The 17501-nt window shown below is 59.8% G+C and overlaps 1 protein-coding gene across 1 annotated transcript in view; it reads right to left on the minus strand.

Annotated features, from left to right (window-relative positions):
• Positions 1 to 17501, minus strand: part of ATG2A (autophagy related 2A) — a 38506-nt gene that overhangs the window by 2096 nt on the left and 18909 nt on the right. Inside the window, exons 16-39 of the mRNA XM_065408620.1 lie at positions 17203 to 17305; positions 16721 to 16880; positions 16129 to 16271; positions 15287 to 15447; positions 14782 to 14939; positions 14061 to 14211; positions 13029 to 13222; positions 12460 to 12540; positions 11245 to 11351; positions 10500 to 10592; positions 9586 to 9656; positions 8979 to 9055; positions 8428 to 8598; positions 7048 to 7174; positions 6413 to 6636; positions 5895 to 6124; positions 5661 to 5796; positions 5212 to 5406; positions 4584 to 4685; positions 2753 to 2837; positions 2178 to 2364; positions 1605 to 1677; positions 418 to 500; positions 18 to 139 (exon numbers count right to left, since the gene is read on the minus strand). Of these exons, the coding sequence (XP_065264692.1) occupies positions 18 to 139; positions 418 to 500; positions 1605 to 1677; positions 2178 to 2364; positions 2753 to 2837; positions 4584 to 4685; positions 5212 to 5406; positions 5661 to 5796; positions 5895 to 6124; positions 6413 to 6636; positions 7048 to 7174; positions 8428 to 8598; positions 8979 to 9055; positions 9586 to 9656; positions 10500 to 10592; positions 11245 to 11351; positions 12460 to 12540; positions 13029 to 13222; positions 14061 to 14211; positions 14782 to 14939; positions 15287 to 15447; positions 16129 to 16271; positions 16721 to 16880; positions 17203 to 17305 (3234 nt within the window). The remainder of the gene's footprint in view (positions 1 to 17; positions 140 to 417; positions 501 to 1604; positions 1678 to 2177; positions 2365 to 2752; positions 2838 to 4583; positions 4686 to 5211; positions 5407 to 5660; positions 5797 to 5894; positions 6125 to 6412; positions 6637 to 7047; positions 7175 to 8427; positions 8599 to 8978; positions 9056 to 9585; positions 9657 to 10499; positions 10593 to 11244; positions 11352 to 12459; positions 12541 to 13028; positions 13223 to 14060; positions 14212 to 14781; positions 14940 to 15286; positions 15448 to 16128; positions 16272 to 16720; positions 16881 to 17202; positions 17306 to 17501) is intronic.

Raw genomic sequence — 17501 nt, forward strand, 5'->3', positions numbered from 1 at the left:
CTGCGCCAGGAACTCACAGAGCTGGACGACGGAGTGCATGGGCCCCACACCACCCAGGATGCCTGGCAGCTGGTTCTTGCGGATGTCCGTCAGCCACTCAGTGAGGGCGTAGCTGATCACCTTGTCCACACCCAGGAGCCTGGTGGGGAACAGACAGAGGGTATTGTGGGAAAGAATGAGGTGCCCCCACCATGCCCTCTTAGAGAGGACTAAGCCCTGGAGCTACGCTACAGACTGAACCCCACCCCCTCCCCAGCAGTGCCAGTCAGGGTAAGAGAGCGGGGCAGAAACAGACAGCTCCATCCCACAGTCTGAGCCCTGCACGGGCACAGACCACACCCCCTGCCTGCATTGACTCCGCCTCCCTCTGCCCCCAAGCCCAGCAGGATTGGGCACATCCCAGGCCCCCCAGTTCACCCATGTCTGCAGCAGAGGCGCTTGAGCTTGAGCTCAGAGCAGTTGAGCTGGGCCAAGCCGATGAGGATCCCGGCGAAGGTGCCCTGAAGAGGGGGAGAGAAAGGGTTAAAGCACTGCTGATGCACGGCCCACACCCCTCCCTACAGCCCACCCCTGCATCCCCCCTCCCCAACACTCCCTATCCCACACCCATCCCCCACACCTCCATCCAGCTCCCCCAGATATGCACAGCCCTGCCAACGCCACTCCCCTCGTATCATGTGTACCTTGCATTCCCCTGCTCCCATCTATGTACGGCTCCCACCCCCCGGCACTGCCCTACCCCACCGTGCCACACACCCACCCACAACCTCCTCCCCCCAATAGCAGTGCTGCCAGCTAGGCACTCCTCTGTTCTAAACCTGGTTCCCACACTCAGCCCTCCTTGCCTCAGTTTCCCCAGTTGTAGAATGGGGATTACACCTCCTATGAACCGCCACCTCCCCCGCAAACGCAGGCATGTCTCCACCCCCACCCTCCAGATATCCCCCGGTGATAAGAGAGGTTAGCTCTGTCCCCACAGCCCAGGCAACCAGGGTCAGTTTTGATGGAGTCTCCCTAGGCCAGTCTGATCTCAACTGACACCACCTTAACTTGTTCCACACCAGTTAACTTCACCCTGACCCCAGCAGGATTCAAACTAGTGACCTAAGGGTCAAAGGCATCACGGAGGGTCCCACTGCCCCCTCTAGTGCCAGCTCCTGGGGCTACATTAAGGCCCACCTGACAATAAGCCAAAGGGGTGGATTCTGCACCCCCTGGAGAGGCTGCTCAGCACTGCACCCCCAGACCCAGCAGAGAGGGAGCAGCAGCCCCACCCCTAAACTCTAGAGCCTACCCCACTCCAACCCCCACCAGTACCAGAGCCCCCCCACTCCACCCTGGGCCAGATCCACCCCGGGCCAGATCCACCCCTCCCCCAGAGCCAGATGCTATCCCACTACCAACCCCCACCCCAAGCCCACTCCTACCCAGGGCCAGATCCTGCACTCAAGCCACAGAGCTCATCCAACACTATCCCCCTCCACCACCAGACCTTCCAGCAGGAGGCTTTGGCTAGTTGTGGAGGGAGCGGGGGTCTGGGATTACCTGCCACCTCTGCCCCACCCAGAGGTTCACTGGCATCTCCCTGCCCCAGCCCCACTTACCACCTGGTCCATGGTCATGTGCTTCCCATGATAGTCCAGCCAGATGGGCACTTCTGACGTGAACCGGAACTCCCTGGGGATCAACCAATCGGGACAGAGAGCTAGAGAACCTGGCAGACGAGGGGGCAGGACTTACAGCCAGGCCACCTCATGGGCACAGATCTTATGCTAAGCAGGGCCTGAGCCTGGATGGAGACCACCAAAATCTTGGAGCTGCAGGCAGCGGGGTGGGAACTCAGCAGGGGGCGCTCTCCCCCTGCAGTGAGTGCTGACCCCAGCGCGGTGCTAGGGGGCGCTGTGCTACAGGGAGCAGAGATCAATATGAAGCACTCTGCCAGACAAAATGTGTAACTAAGGTCCTGCTGCTGCGTGGTCATTGATGGTCCCCCCGGTACCTCCTCTACATATCAGGCGGTGGGAAACCCTGTGATCCAGGCCGTAATTCTAGCTTCCATCATTTCTGTTCTGCCTCCTTCACCCCTCATGTTCCCCCACCCACCGCTTCAATTTGAAATAAGATTCCCCTTTGCAGCACCCCCTGCGCCCCACCCCAGAGGCAGCAGCATCTCATACCTGAAGTAGATGGGTTGGTCCGTGGAGGACGAGGCATTGGAGGAGGAGCTGTTTTCGCTCAGTGTGGTCTCCACAGAAGCTGTCATTTCTACCCCCACCAACCCTGGCCCCCGGCTCCCTTCCTGCTCCTTCCCCAGCGATTCGGACTCGGTGGCTGGGCTGGCTCGGACCCCTGGATCTGGGCGGGCTATTGGGGGGAGGGGAGAGAAAAAAAGGTGGTCAAGGAGCAGGGGCTTCACCTCCCTTCCCCCCAGCCCATCTCAGGTTCCTCCTCTAACTCAGCAGGCTGTACATGCTCTTGGCAGCTCAGGCCTTAGCAACATCCCCATCTTGTGGTGACAGGTGGTAGTGTAGCGGGCAAAGCCCATGAAAAGCAGTCAGGAGCCCAGGTTACAGTCACTGTAACACTTGGTGTGACCAGATGCTCACGTGGCCCGAGAGTCTGTCCCCCTGCCTCAGTTTCCCCAGCACGAGGAAGGTTTATGCCGGGGCTACAAAGATTCAGAAGATCCTCAGAAGAGGAAGCTTTATCCCTCCCCAGCCAGCCAGCACCTCTGGGCTACTCTTCAACTTACCTTCTGTCCCAGCCTCCATGGGCAACACAGGGTTAATGCTGACAGCCAGGCTGGTGAAGAAATCCTTCAGGAAAAACAAGGCATCCTGGTGGGGAGGAGAGGCAGCAACAGGCAGTGTTATACTGGAAGGTGGACAGCCCTCAGTCACAGACCTGGCTGCGCTAATTACCCTTCTTTCAGGCTAAATGGAAGGAGAAGTTAAGCCCCTTTATGAGGGAAAGAGCTGGAAACAATAGAAGCCACTGCCCAAGGCCGCAGGCCTGAGCCCTGTGGGCTGTGGGGTTTCCAGACCGCCTGCAAATGCAGGGGATTGCTTGGCAAGCTGTGTGTGTGTGCGAGGCAGAGAGCCAGCAGACAGCGAGAGAAGCAGAGGTGAGTGTGGCCCTGGAAGACAGGAGGGGGACAGAGCTCCTTGGACATCGGGCTAGCTAGAGAGACAGACTTGGAAATTGTGAGCAAGGAACCAGCTGTTCGTTCCTGCTGTGATCAGGGACACAGGACTGTGGGCAGGGGTGAAAGTGGGCTGGTACGGCATACCGGTAAGAAGCCGGTACCATCCCGTACGCAGCCCATGTTAAAGCACTGCTGCGGCAGTGTTTTAACGTCGCTGCCCCTTCCCCGTCGGCAGCTCTGCCGGTAGGAATCCTACCAGCAGGGCCGCCGATGGGGGAGGCAAAAGGGGCAGCTGCCCCGGGGCCAGCGATTTAATAGGGCCCGGGACTCCCAGCCATAGGTGCCGACTCCACGGGTGCTCCGGGGCTGGAGCACCCAGAGGGAAAAATTGGTGAGTGCTCAGTACCCACCGGCAGCTCCCTGCCCAGCTTACCTCTGCCTCTGCTCTGCCTCCTCCCCTGAGCACACCGCCTGCCCGCTTTTTCCCCCTCCTTCCCAGTGCTTGCGCTGCGAAACAGCTGTTTTGCGCAACTGGGAGGGAGGGGGGAGGAGGGGGAACACGGTGCGCTCGGGAAGAGGTGGGGCCAGGGCAAGGATTTGGGGAAGGGGTCCAATAGGGCAGGGAGGGGGCAGAGTTAGGGTGGGGACTTTGGGGAAGGGGTTGTAATGGGGGTGGGGCAGGGGTGGGGAAAGGGTGGAGTGGGGGGCAGGGCTGGGGGGGCGTGAGCTCCCACCGGCGCCGGGGAAAGTTGGCGCCTATGCTCCCAGCTGCCGCTGCAGTGGCGCTGGAGCCCCAGACCCTTTTAAATTGCTGCCGGAGCCCCTGATCCCCCAGCCCACCCCTTCTGCCCGAGGCCCTGCCCCTTCCGGGGGCTGGAGCTGGCCCCCATACAGGTAAGAATTTAATATTACTTTCACCCCTGACTGTGGGGACGTTCTTTGTAAACGGAAAGGATTGCACCAGAGAACTTGCCCCCTTCGCATCATCAATTTCTCCTCCTCTTGGAAACAATAACTTGGCAAGACACCAGATGCTGGAAAATCGCTCAGGCCAAGGGGGCACCAGGCACAGTCAGAGCCCATCATTCGGAAAGGAGGGGGTGGGAGGTGGGGGAATCCTTGAATGGGGAGTGGGGAGGGACAATGCTGAAGCCCAGGAAGTTGGAGCTCTAGGAGAGAAAGTTGATTCCATTCATACCTGTAGACACAGGCCTTTCTGCTCTAGGGGGCACCAGCTCTGATCCAGCCCCACAGCAGGGAACTGGCATACAAGGCCTTTCCCCTCGAGGGGGTGCTGGTCTGAATCCAGAACCAGGTCATTAGGGACCTGGGGGGTGGGGGGGGAGGGATGTATCTAAATCAGGGCTCCCCCAGGGTGTGGGGCCAGGGCAGGGAGTCTCTAGGCAGGGCCCACGGAGCTATCTGCAGCCCCCCTCACCTGGTCGATGTTGAGGCGCAGCGGCAAGAGGGAGACACGCAGGCAGCACTCGGGGCCGCCCAGCCCGGCCTCAGGGCAGACATGCAGGGCCTTGATGGTGAGCTGTGAGGGGAGATGTCCGTCACTCACAGGGGGAAGGAAGGGAGGTGTACGGTCCACTGCCCTCCCTCAGCAGGGATGGAGCAAGCACCCCAGCCCTCCTCCAGTTCAGATCTCACACCCAGCCCCAGCACCCATCCCACACCAAAACGCTCCCCCCAGAGCCCTCCCCCTGCCCAGATCCCACCCCTCCCACCAGAGCCCTGCCCCTGTCCAGATCCCACCCCTCCCCCCAGAGCCCACCCCTATACAGAGCTCACTGCCCCCCTCCCGACCTCAGTGCCCACCCCACACCAACCCCCTCTCTTCATGCCCACCCCAAATACCTTCCCCATCCCCCAGCTGCAGTGGCTGCCCCACATCAACAGCCCTCAGAACTCACCCCTAACCCAGCCCTGGATCCTACCCCACAACCTCTCCTTAAGCCCCAGCACTCACCTTATGTCAACTCCCTAGTATCTGCCCTCATCCCACCCCAGCCCCCACCCCCTGCCCCTTACCCATCCCTCTGTCAGCCCCCCGGCAGTACCATGTTGGAGTGGGCCCGGCGTGGCATCTTCTCGCTGGTGTACAGGTAGAGGAACTTGTTGATCTGGGAGGAGGCCAGCCGGTCCCGGATCTCCAGCTCCTGCACGATGAACACCTGCCGCGACACTGGCTGCTCCTCCAGCTCCACGGGCAGCTTCTCTGCCCCACTGGGGTAGGTCTCATGCTGGAAGCTCACCTGGAGGGAGGGGAAGAGGCTAAGGCTTGATAATAGTGTGTGGGGGGGTCCCTGCCAAGCCAGACACCCCCGCACAGAAGGGCTGGGAGCAGAACGCGGCTCTATAGTGTCGGGAGAGTTGAACATCATGTCTATGACAAGGAGGTCAGACCAATGGGCCTACCCAGCCGCTATCCTGTGGCAGGGAGATCCTCAGAAGAGCCTTTGTGGGACGGATGTAAGCCCCACCCACTCACACACACCCCCGCTCTCACCTTGGTGAGCTGTATCTCCATGAGCAGGTCATGGAGGCGCCCGGTCCCGCCCTGTGTGCGCCAGGTGTTCTGGGGCCGGTTGGCCATGGAGGAGCGGGAAGGGGAGCTGCGGGCGCTCGACAGGCCGGGCCTCATCCTGCAGGGCGGGGGAGAGAGAGGGTCAGAGCTGCTCAGCCCAGCCCAGCCCAGCCCAGCCCCAGGGCAGGCCGTACCTGCCAGGCAGCGAGGTCTCACCTGGGTGAGTGGGCATGTCCTGGGGGGGCGCGCCCGACCCCAAAATCCCGCCCTCCATAAAGGTGCCAGACCACTGAGATCTCACGCAGCATGACCCGGCTCTCAGGCAATGGGAAGTGTGCTGGGGCCTTCAGCAGGTCTGTGCTGCCCAGCGGGCGCGAGAAGTAGCCGTCCTTGATGGGCACTGGCCCTTCCAGCAGCTTTGTCACCACTGGCTCTCCGTCCTTTGGCTGGGGGTGGGTGAGACACACACAGAGGCAGGCCTCAGAGCATTCAGTGGACCCAGGTGTCCAAGCCCCGCCCCCAATATCCCACTACTTCATCCTTCCTAAAAAAAATCCAGGCATTTGGACCCGGCCCAGCCCTGCCCCACCCCCAACCTCTCCCTGTCCCTCCCAGCTCCCCATGGACCCCAAAGCCCCACCCCATATCAGTCATAGCCCCCCAGGCCTCACAGCTTCCCCTCAGTCCCCCCATCCCCATTGCCCACGGCCCCCACGGTCTCTGCCTCCCCTTACTGGGATGCCCATGCCGGGTGCGTCCAGGATGCAGAAGTCGTCATTGTCGGTGGCCTCGCTCTCCTCCTCGCTGCCCTCCGAGGAGCAGAAATCTAGCCCCACTTCCATGGGGGCCGGGGGCAGGGCTGCAGGGGGTGGGTGGCAGGGCTTGCCCCCAGCGCTGTTCTCCCCTGGGAAGAGATACACTGAAACGGGGGAGGTTTGGTGCAACTGCCCGGCCTCTCCTGGGAGGGGAGAGGGACATGGGTGAGATCAACCCCAATGAGATACTCCTGCCATCCCGCCCGACATCCACCCTGCCCTGGATTGGGCCAACGGCCCCTCCCGCCTGACATCCCTACCCCTGGATCGAGCCAACGGCCCCTCCCGCCCCACATTCCCCTCCCGAGACCCGGATCAGGCCAATGGGCCCCTCCAGCCCCAGATTAGCCCATTCGGGAGCTGACGATTTGGGAGCTAGGGGTGACACTAATTTCTCTAGCCCTGCAGCAGGAGTGATGCAGCCACATGCCATCCAGCCCCCAACCCTTCCCCTCTGCCCCCCACCGTGCCCAGCGGCCCCCAAGGAGTTGAAGAGGCAGCAAGGGGACAGCATGGTCCCCTCGGCTCCCCAGGCTCTCACTGGCATCCCTTACCAGACTCTAATGTCAGGTCCCTCAGGCTGCGGTCGGTGTCGATGAGGGCGTCAGTCAGGTCCCGCTGGTTAATGGTGGCCGTCTCGGCGGGCAGGCAGGAGGGCAGCGAGGCCGGGCTCTCTGACAGCTGGGGGCCAACGAGAACCAGGGGGTGTTATGTACCGAGTGATGGGTACCCATGGATCAGCACTGCCAAGGGAGAGCAGCCCCACTCTGCTCCCTGGGGCACAGCATACACTAGCACTGTGCGGGGGCACTCGGGTCAGTGCTGACGGCCAGGGGAGACACCCTCTACTGAGCTAAGTTCCCTCTAAGCTGCGCAGCCACCTATTAAGCCCCACCGGCCCCAGCATGGACCTGCCTCGGCTGGGGGGAGAGGAGCCCCTCCCTCAGCCCAGCCCAGCTGGAGCTGCCGCAGCTGGGGAGAGAGCTGGGGGGAGTCCTGTCTCCTCACTGCAGCCCTGGGGCAGCCTGCACTCCAAACCCCTCATCCCTGGCCCCACCCCATAGCCAGCACCCCCCTGCACTCCAACCCTCTGCCCCAGCCCTGAGCCCCCTCCTGCACCCCAAACTCATCCCCAGCCCCACCTGAGCCCTCATCCCAACCCTCTGCCCCAGCCCTGAGCCTCCTCCCACACTCTGAACCCCTCGGTCCCACCCCCACCACATGAATTTTGTTATGTGCACCAATATGGAGGTGATCACCTCCATATTGGTGCACATAAAATTCACTCCGCACGTGGACGTAAAAAAATTAGAGGAAACACTGCCTGGGCCCTCCTGTCCTGCAGAACAGTGCCCTCTAGCGCCGCAAGAGTCTGCTCTGATTGCTAGGGCAGAGCACCACTTACTGAACTCCCCCCGTCCCTCCAGCATATGCCTTTCCTTCACAGCTGTTAAGGCCCGACCATCAGATCATCCTGTCCAACATCCCGCAAAATGCAAGCCAGAGAACTTCCCCATGAGATCACTGCATCCAGCCCAGATCTGATGGTTGAGCTAGAGTGCAGCTCAGAGACAAACACAGAGTCTTGATTTAAAGACCCTCAAGGGCTGGAGCCCACCCTGCATAAGTTGCTGCAATGGTGAATCTCTCCCTGCTAAAAAAGAAGAAAAAAAAAAGTGTGCCTTATTTCTCCTCTGATTGGTGCAGCTTCAGGTATTGGATCTCAGTCCTCCAGCCATGCCCCAAACTGGCTCAGCCCCACCTAACTAAACTACAAAAGATCCCTGAGCATGCCCCCCATTCAGGCACTGAACTGGCGTGACCATGCTTAGCTAGAGCTTTGGAAGATCCCCATGCAGGTCCCCCATCCAGGCACCAAGCCAGCCTGACCTTCTCAGCTAGGGATGACACCAGTCCAGCCTTCCTCTCCCTACCTGCACCTTCTGGCCAGCGATCTCCGTTGGGCTGTCCTGCCGGGGTGGCGGGTGGAGGTCCCCGTGGTTGACCACGTACTGGATAAGGTTGGCCAGCATGGCGCAGGAGTCGGCACAGGTATGGAGATGCACCACGTTGTTGGAGCAGCGCAGCTCGAACAGCGGCTGGGTCTGGGGTGGAACAAAGCGAGTGAGAGACAGCACGTGTCAGACTGGGGTGGGGAGCTAGAGCAATGGGATCCCAGATCCTTGGGAAAGGTCAGCGCAGGGCTCCTGAGGGGAGGTGGGTCAGCTTAGGTCCCACAGGCTCAAAACGCAGCAAGGCTGCTTTGAAAACACCAGAAGCTGCACTGGAGAAGACTCTCACACCGCAAGGCTACAGCGACGGATAAGGAGGGCTGGGAAGTTACCCGCCTCCTGCATTCGGCCACATGGAGTGTCCTCCCCACCCTGCGCAGTAACCTCTTAAGGGGGGGGTTCTCTACTGGGATTTCCATTGCAGGTACCAGGCCTGCTCCCACCCCACCCTTTCTGGCTGGGCTGAGCCTCACCAGCTTCCCGTCGGCGCTTCCCTTCCACGTGGTGATGACCAGCTCAAGAAGATCCACGTCCAGGACACACACGTAATCTGAGGCCAAGGGAGAGCAGAGATTCAGCCTGACTGGATCCCTGGGTCTATCCTGGGCTCTGGGAAGGGAGTGGGGCCTGGTGGGTTGGAGCAGCGGGGGCTGGGAGTTGGGACTCCTGGGTTCTGCTCCACGTTCTCTCTCTAATTTGGGCATGTCCTCCCCCCTCTTCTTTGGGCATTAGTTTCCCTGCAGCAATTAACACACCCAGGACGGGGGACGGTTAAATCCATTCAAACATTTGGGAAGCCCCTTGAAATCCACAGATGGAAAATTGTTAAGCAATACAGGGTGTCTTCTACAGAGCCGCCTGCCACCATGCTGGGCTATGAGCACCAGCTCCCCCATCCAAATACTGACCAGGCGCAAGCTTGCTTAGCTTGAAAGACCTGCCGAGAGCCCAGCCTGAGGGGCTATGGGGGCATGATGCTTGAGGGATACCTGCTGCTCCCCAGCAGCCTTTCAAATAGCTGCTGTTTTCAGTGCCCAGAGCACAGCAGAAGGACAGACATGCGGCCCGTCCAGCTCTTACCCTTCCGCAGATCGACCGTCTCCACGTCGCATTTGTCAGACAGGTAGATGGCAGAGTCATCCAGAATAAACCTGGGGGAAGGGGAGAGTGACTTAAACCCTGCCGCCCCTCCAGTAGGCACATGCCAGCTGGATCGAGTACAATCAAGATCTTATCCATCACTGTACAGTAACTATGAACCCAAGGGCCCCACACAGTGCAATAGGTATCAGCAGGGCCTTCTGGCCCTGTTACACGGACCCTGACTCCCACCCTGGGCCAAGGGAGTAAGCGCCGGGGAGTGGTGGCTCAAGGAATAGGACACGGGTCCTTTCCCCTCTAGAGGGCATTGGTGCCAATCCAGCCCAGGGTGGGAAGACAGAGAATGGCACACGGGCCTTTCCTCTCTAGGGGCGCTGGCTCTGATCTGGCCCCAGAACAGTGGGATTGGCTGGCTCGAGAGTTTGGAGAATGGGATATAGGGCCTTCTAGGGGTGCCGGCTCTGTCCTGGCCCGAGGGTGGGGAGACTGGCTGGCTCAGGGGGACAGGGAATGGAATACAGGGTGCCAGCTGGTGTGAAGAGACTGTGCGTGCTGGGGTGAGACTCCTGCAACAAGCGCACCCGGCCCAGCAGTTCACGGCTACACCCCAGGTAACTGGAGTAGACATAGGCAGAGAAATCACTCAGGATTCCATCGTACTGGGCTCCTACTGCGCCCACCACCACGGCATCCAGGCACCCGCACGATGGCAGTTCCAGAGCTGCTGACCCCAACTTCTTCCACACAAGCCAGCACTTGGTTATTGTGCGCAGCCCAGGCTCGGCCCAGAGGGAACGGGTCTCAAGCCCCCTGATCTCACCAGCCCAGGGAGAGACAGGCCCTCCCTGGAGAGGGCAGCTCTCTTGGGTTGTCCCCAGCTGGAGGACGCCTACCTGAGCAGGAAGATCGAAGTATCCACAATGATGTTGCTGGACAAGGTGAAGGTCTCGGCCGTGATGAGCACGCGGACGGGGAGGTACAGGGGCCTGAGGGGCGAGATGGTAGTGACAGAACCAGTGTGGGGGTGGGGTGTGATGGGAGGGCTAAAGGAGCCAGGAAGAGTCCCCGCACGGGAGGGTTATCCCACAGCCCCCCCGCCAAGATGGGATCGCAGCCTTCACAGGGGACAGATGATCCACGGCTGCCCTCTGCTGGGTCCTTACTCCTTGCTCTGAAGCATGTGGTACTGGCCACAGCCGGAGACAGGATACTGAACCAGATGGAGCTCGGTTCTGATCCTCTGGCCGGGCCAGTGTTCCTGTCCCACCTGAGACTATCTCAAGGTGACAGAGGCTCCCACCATCGCATCCAGTCTCCAAGATGCCAAGATAAGAAGGAGAGCAGACAGCAGAGATCAGGCCAAGTTTTGCTTTAACAAAGACCCCACTCCCCTCCCAGAACTGGGGATAGAACCCCGGAGTCCTGGTTCCCAGACCCCCCCTGCTCTAACCCACTAGACTCCACTTGCCTCTCCGAGCTGGGACAGAACCTGGGAGTCTGGATTCCCTCAAACCAGATCTGCCAATCTAACTTCTCTGTCTCACCTCTGTTCCTCCTGTACAAACAGCCAAGGGCCTCTCCTATTTTACAGCCACCCTTTTCCCCGTGCGGCCCACTCGCCTCTGCTCCCCTCAGTACCTGTAGTCAACCGCGCAGCAGAAGAGGTGGGTGTGCAGCACCGTAATGACCGTTGGGGGGACAAAGCCCAGAATCGGATCGTCCAGTACGTCCAGGAAGTCAATCAGCTGAAAGAGCGAGAGTGTGAGCGTGCGCACCCCAGACAGCAGGTCTTCATGGGGGCAGAAAGGCCAGTGCCGATCCCCTGAGCTGGAGGACACCTCCGCCGCCCCCCGATCCCTGCATCCAGCCCCAGTCCCCTGTGGTTGAACTAGGAGGATTCTTTTTAGACCAGGGGTGTTGGACATACAGATCTAGCCTGGCCAATGCATTTGTGTTGGCCAGAATCTCAGCTTTCATGAAAAAAGGAGTCAGTTTTTAGGCCTCACAGCCTCCTCCATGTGCCTAGAGTATAACCAATTTCATAGCAACTGCCTGAGTCTGCCAAGAGCCTGAGCCAATGGCTGAGAGATGCGGGAGCTGCACTGAGTGAAAGTGACACAGCGACCTGCTAGTCTCAGAGCTGACCTTTCCACTTGACACGCTCTCATCTGGCCCCGATCCATACCAGATTTATCCTCACAAACACCCCTTGGAGGCAGGGCAGGGTTCTTATCCCCATGGCAGATTGGGAAACTGAGGCACAGAGAGGCAAAATGACTTGCCCACGGTCACAGCAGGCCAGTGGCAGAGCTGGAAACAGAATCCAGGTCCCCCGAGTCCCAGTCCAGTGCTCTAGCCATTCGGACACCCAGCCTCACTCCATCACCACTTTATAAGCAGGGAAAAAGAGGCCCAAAGACTTGCCCAAGGTCACACAGGGAGCCTATGGCAGAGCCAGGAATTGAGCCCAGGTCTCAAGTCCCTGGCAAACGCCCTAACCACTGGGCAATGCCCCCTCTGGTCCAGATCAGCTATTCCACTGTTGATCATGGCAGCGGAAGGAACCGGGTGGGGGCTTACGCCTGCAAGGGGCAAGAATTGCCACAATTAAAACAGAGATTCGGGCCCTGCCCAATGAATGAGTTTGACTCCCCTTAGCTAGACACCAGGGCGCGAGTCCAAGCCATGGAGCATCCAATCTGTCCCCTGGGAAAGCTCCACACCTTATAGCCATGCTGGTGTTGGCCCAGCTTCCACTCCTGGCCCCAAGTCTCCCTCAGCCCAGTGGCTGCTACACTGCAGTGCTCCCTCTGCTATTCACCCCAGGATGGGTACTTCCGGCTCAGGACGTACCTGTGTGTACCAGCTCTGATTGGTCAGCGCCATGTGATGTCGCATGGTGGCCCCTTCGAGCCTCAAGGTGACCAGGAACTCCTGGATTCGGGTTGCAAAAGGGGAGAATGGGGAAGCAAAGTTAAAAAGCAGGGAGACCCCCCCAGATGGGGAAAGGCTCTGCAAGGGGCAGGATGGGGGGAATCCATTTATGAACCCCCTTAGGACATCTCCCCCCAAACCCACCAGACCAGCAGGCTTCTAGCACCCCCACATGCCAATCCACCCCAGCTGGGCCCCATCCAGACCCATGGCCGTTCATGCCACAGGGGGCAGTGCACAGGGAGACAGGACCGTCCCAGTGGCTCTCCGAGGTGAGGAAGGAACAGAGGAGATCCTACAGGGAAATAGCCTCTAGGAACAGACAAGTCAGATGAAAGCTGGCGCTGAGATGTTTTAAATTAAACAATACATGCAGCATCCCAGGGAGGAGTTGCTTTGGCTCTTAGCCTGTTTGGAGAAGGGGGAGCAGAGGGAGCCCGCCCAGCCGATTCCCCTCCTCCACAGCCCCGAGAGTGGAGACAAGATACCTTGATCTTCTTCTTCAAGTCCAGGTTGATGCGGATGGCAGCCGAGAGCATCTTGAGGGGCCTGTCCTTCCTGCCGCCTGCCAGCCCGCTCAGCACCCCCTCCTCCGAGGAGTAGATTGTGGGGTGCAGCCTGTCAGGGGGGGTGAAGCTGGGGATTTCCAAACGACTGGCCAGGAAGTAGTCCTCTACCACAGCTGAGGGGACACAGAGAGTTTGGCCGGCTGGCTGGCCAGCCATCCTTCCCACCAACCCGCTCCCAGTGCCCTGTGGGACAGAGCGCTAGCCTGGGACTCAGGAGAGCTAGGCTATGTGAACTATAGTCTGCTGGGTGACGCCAGGTAGAGTCACTGCCCCCTCTCCCTAAGTAAAATGGAGGGTAATGATCCTGACCTCCTTCGTAACCCACTCTGACAGCTACTGATATGACCTCGGTATTAACTCTTGCAGCTACATCCCCACCCTCTCCAGCATTGCTCTGTCTCTTTAAGACCCACCTCCACCCTAGATGTCCCCCCTCCCCACTCTGAGCTGCTGCTGGGTGCAAGAGCCTCCTCCTTTGCAATCCCCACTGCAGGGAACTGCCTCCTGGCAGGCCTTAGCCCAGCTGCCTCTTTGGCCCATTGGCTGCTCCCACCGGCGGTCACCACGAGGTTGGGCACAGAGGGCAGCGCAGGCCTGACCTGCTGCCCTTTGGACTGGATGGGCCAAGTGAAACCCCAGCTCCACAGCACTTCATGAGATCCCTACAGCGCCTCCCCGGAGGGCTCTGAAGAAGGCAGATGGGTCCCAGTGTGCCAGGGAGCAGGGCTGCGACTCGGCAGCCCTGGGATCTATTCTGTAACCTTGGGCCCCTGCCACTACATGGGGATAGGTATGAATCCATGGCTCAGTGGGAGAGTCCTGGCTCCCAGCCCCCACTGCATCAGCCCATCAGACACAGGACCAGAACCCCCACTCTAACTGACGAGATTCCCCCTCAGGGCAGAACCCACGAGTCCTGACTCCCAGCCCCCCCCGCAGTTTGAACCATACCTTTATGATAAAGGGTGACTCTCTCGGACTCTATACAGAGGTAGCCAAGCTCCTCCTGGCCCTTGTACTGGGACACGCTGAAGATGGTGCAGTTGTCCACATCCAGCACGATCTCTCCATGGGAGTCATCCAGCTTCTTCCCCGCCTCACCCTGGGGGCAGAGGGGAAGGAGGACGAGGGTCAGATGCCCCAGTGCAGACCATTGTCCTTCCATCCCGAAGGGTCAGATGGCAACAGTCACCCAGCACTGAGGAGCAGCAGCCTCTGGGGTTGGATGTGAGGCTATTTATATAGGGATCCCTCAGCTGGGGCTCAGATGCAGCCACCTCTGAGGAGGGGTGCAAGGCTTATTTAAACAGCACACAGCAGCATGGTACAGTAGGGAAGGACCCAGTACCTAACTGGAATTCCAGAGGGAGTTGAAGGGTGACAGGTGGGCATTTGGAGAGGCAGAGGAGAATGACCCAGGTTTGAATTTGTCCTGGACACTAGAAGGAGTAGCTCAGTTCTAGGGAAAAGCAGTAGCCCCCATCCTGGTCCCTGCAGCACAGCGCCACCTAGTGCCACACTGGGACCCCCACTGGCTCAGAGGGAAGGGCTCCGCTCCCTTGCTCCCTGCAGCACCCAGAGATCTCCCTCCAAGCAGTGCCCAGGCCAGGCCCTGTCTAGCTGGAGCTCAGAGGAGGTGGCCTGGCAGTGGGTCCCTGGGGGTTGCCCTCACCTTGGCCTCGCACAGAGCCGTCACCCTGCCCTTCAGGATAGAGACCACGGCTGAGAAACGGCTCTGCTGGCGTTGGCTCAGCTGCTCCCCCTTCCTCCGCTGAGCCACCGCCTCGTCCACTGAATAGAAGTGAGAGTCCTCATCCTCAGAGTCCGAGTCTGACGGGGACAGGGAAGAGGAGGGTTAGTGGCAGCTCTCGCTGCATGGGGAAACTGAGGCACAGAGGGGCAGGTCTTGCCAAAGGTCATGTCAGGGCTGGGTATAGAACCCAGGAGTCCCGACTCCCAGCCCCCCTGCTCTAACCACTAGACCTCTGCTACCTTCACAGAGCCGGGGACTGGACCCACAAGCCCCTTTCCTTATCCTGCATCCATCACAAAGCAAGCAACCGTGATGCTATTCCCCACCTAGAATCCTTCACTCCCCATTTCCATTAAGGCTTCACAGGTCAGTGCGGGTGATAGGAACCTCTCTCTAGGTCTGGGGGAGGGGCTTGGCTCCTTACCCAGTTTAAAGGCAGACTTGCACATCTTGAAGTTGTCCTGCCAATATTTGGGAGGGTGCGGGTGGCTGGGGAAGAAGGCCCCAGGTGCAGCGCCCCCCGCAGGCCCGGAGGAGCAAAGGAATGGGCTGGCTGGCTCCCACATCAGCAAGTCATTATTTATCCTGGGGAAGGAAAGGAAAGATGCTTCACACCCACAACTGCCTTTGCCTCCCCTCGCCCAGGAGCCCCTCAAAGCACCCCCAATCCTTCCCCAGGCCCAGCGGTGTTTGTTATAGACCTGGCCTGCCTGGTTCTGAGCCTGGTACTGACACAGAAGGAGACGGCCCCTGCCTTAGAGAGCTTACCACCGAGTACTCTCACAGGGTGCCTCTAGGGTGCTGCAGGGAACAAGATGGGCCACTCAATAGGCGCCACCTCCCATTTTGCAGGTGGGGAGACAGGCACAGGAAGCAATTTGCTAAAGATCACCCAGCAAGTTGGTAGCAGAGGTGGGGATGGAACCCAAGAGCCCTGACTGCCAGCCCCGCCCTGCTCCAACCACTAGAAGCCACGCCCATTGCAAAGCTGGGACCAGAACCCAGGAGCCTTGGGCCACCTGGGATCCATCTGCTCAGGCCTGGCCCGCCCCAGCCGACAGCTCTTCCAACCCCAAGCACAGGCAGGGCCGGGTCCACATGAGCTGGGCACTGCCGGTGCCCCGCTCTGCAGATGGAAGGTCAAGAGTCCAGGGGGCAGGCAGGGAGGATTCAGGGTCTGATCCCTAGAGGCTGCCTGGCCCTGTGGCTGCTCCTTGCCAGCCAGGATACACAGCTAGATGTCCCCTCCCATCCCTCCCCCGATACCTGTTATAGATGCTCTCGTAGATCTCCTTGCTAGGCAGGAAGATGTGGACACTTGGAAGGGTCACTTCTAGGGCATATTGGGAGGCAGCCACTGTCTTGGCCTGGAAATCTGCCATCTCCTCAGGGTCTCCAGGGATCACCATCTTGGGGGGAGGCCAGCACAGGAGGGGTTAAAGACTTAAAGGAACAGGCACCTGCTTTGACCAACCAACTACTAAACCGGAGGGTTCTCAACATGGAGGCTGTGACCCCCATGTAAGGGGTCACGACCTCCCCCTGTCCTTTCCTTACTGGTTAATGGGAGGAGAGAGCCCAAGCTAGATGGAAAGGGGGTTGAGATATGGTTCCTGATATGGAAGGGGGTTGAGAACCCCAATTGGCTCCTCCCTCAGGATCATTCAGCCCATACCCTAGGTCCTCCCTGCTGCATTCCTTGTATCCTGGTGGGCTAACCAAGCCACCTGCCCCAAAGAGACCACTCACGCCTTTCCTGGCAGGATCAGACCCCCTGGCAGGCAGGGCGGCATTCCATGCTCCCACCCTCAGCACTATCGCCTCCCCACTGAGCGCCAGGGAGGGCCGCCCCCCTTACCTCCTCAGTTTCATACATGGTCCTTTTGGAAGAGAAGGGGGAGGGCTCGGGCCGCCGCAATTCACAGGGACTCTCCACCATTGACAGATCCATCTCCTCCTTGTCCATCGCCAAGTCCCAGTGGGACAGGCTGTGCTGGGGGGTCAGGGTCACCATGATCCTGCGCAGGGCCAGTGGGAGGGAAAGTCAGAGGGCACAGGGTGAACCATGTAGACCCCCACCCCATAAGGGGCTACCTGCCCCCGTCTCAGATGCTGCAATGAAATGTTGCCCCCAAACATCTGAGCTCCCCACCCCCCGCCAACCCTGTGCACCACCACAGGGGGCGCTCCATGCAACCAGAGGATGTATGATCGGATGACAATCAGCCGAGATGTAGATGAGGGAAGGAGCTGGTGGGATGGGAGGGGCTCTGGCGGAGGGAGCTGCTCCTACCAGGGTGCACATGGGGCGGGGAGATCAGCCCCCCAAAGCAGACTCACTTTGGGAAGAGGTATTTCTTGCCCGGTCCTTTGGCTGCAGGGTCAAGGGCTTTGCTCACCCGGATGCAGGGTACAGAGAGCCTCTCACCGTCTTCGTATAGACCTGCAAGGAGAGTGGCTGGACTCAGTGCCCAGACACACCCCCACCCCCTCCCAAACACTGCCCTTCTACCCTACACCTGGGAGGGCTTTGTAAGGGGGCTGGTGGAGAAGTAAAGATGCAGGACTCCTGGCTATCCCATCGCCAGCTGTGGGAGCAGAGCGGGGAGGGGCACAGGAATCAGGATTCCTGGGTTCTG

The sequence above is a fragment of the Emys orbicularis genome, chromosome 7, assembly GCF_028017835.1.
Source record: "Emys orbicularis isolate rEmyOrb1 chromosome 7, rEmyOrb1.hap1, whole genome shotgun sequence".
NCBI classification, from domain to species: Eukaryota; Metazoa; Chordata; order Testudines; family Emydidae; genus Emys; species Emys orbicularis.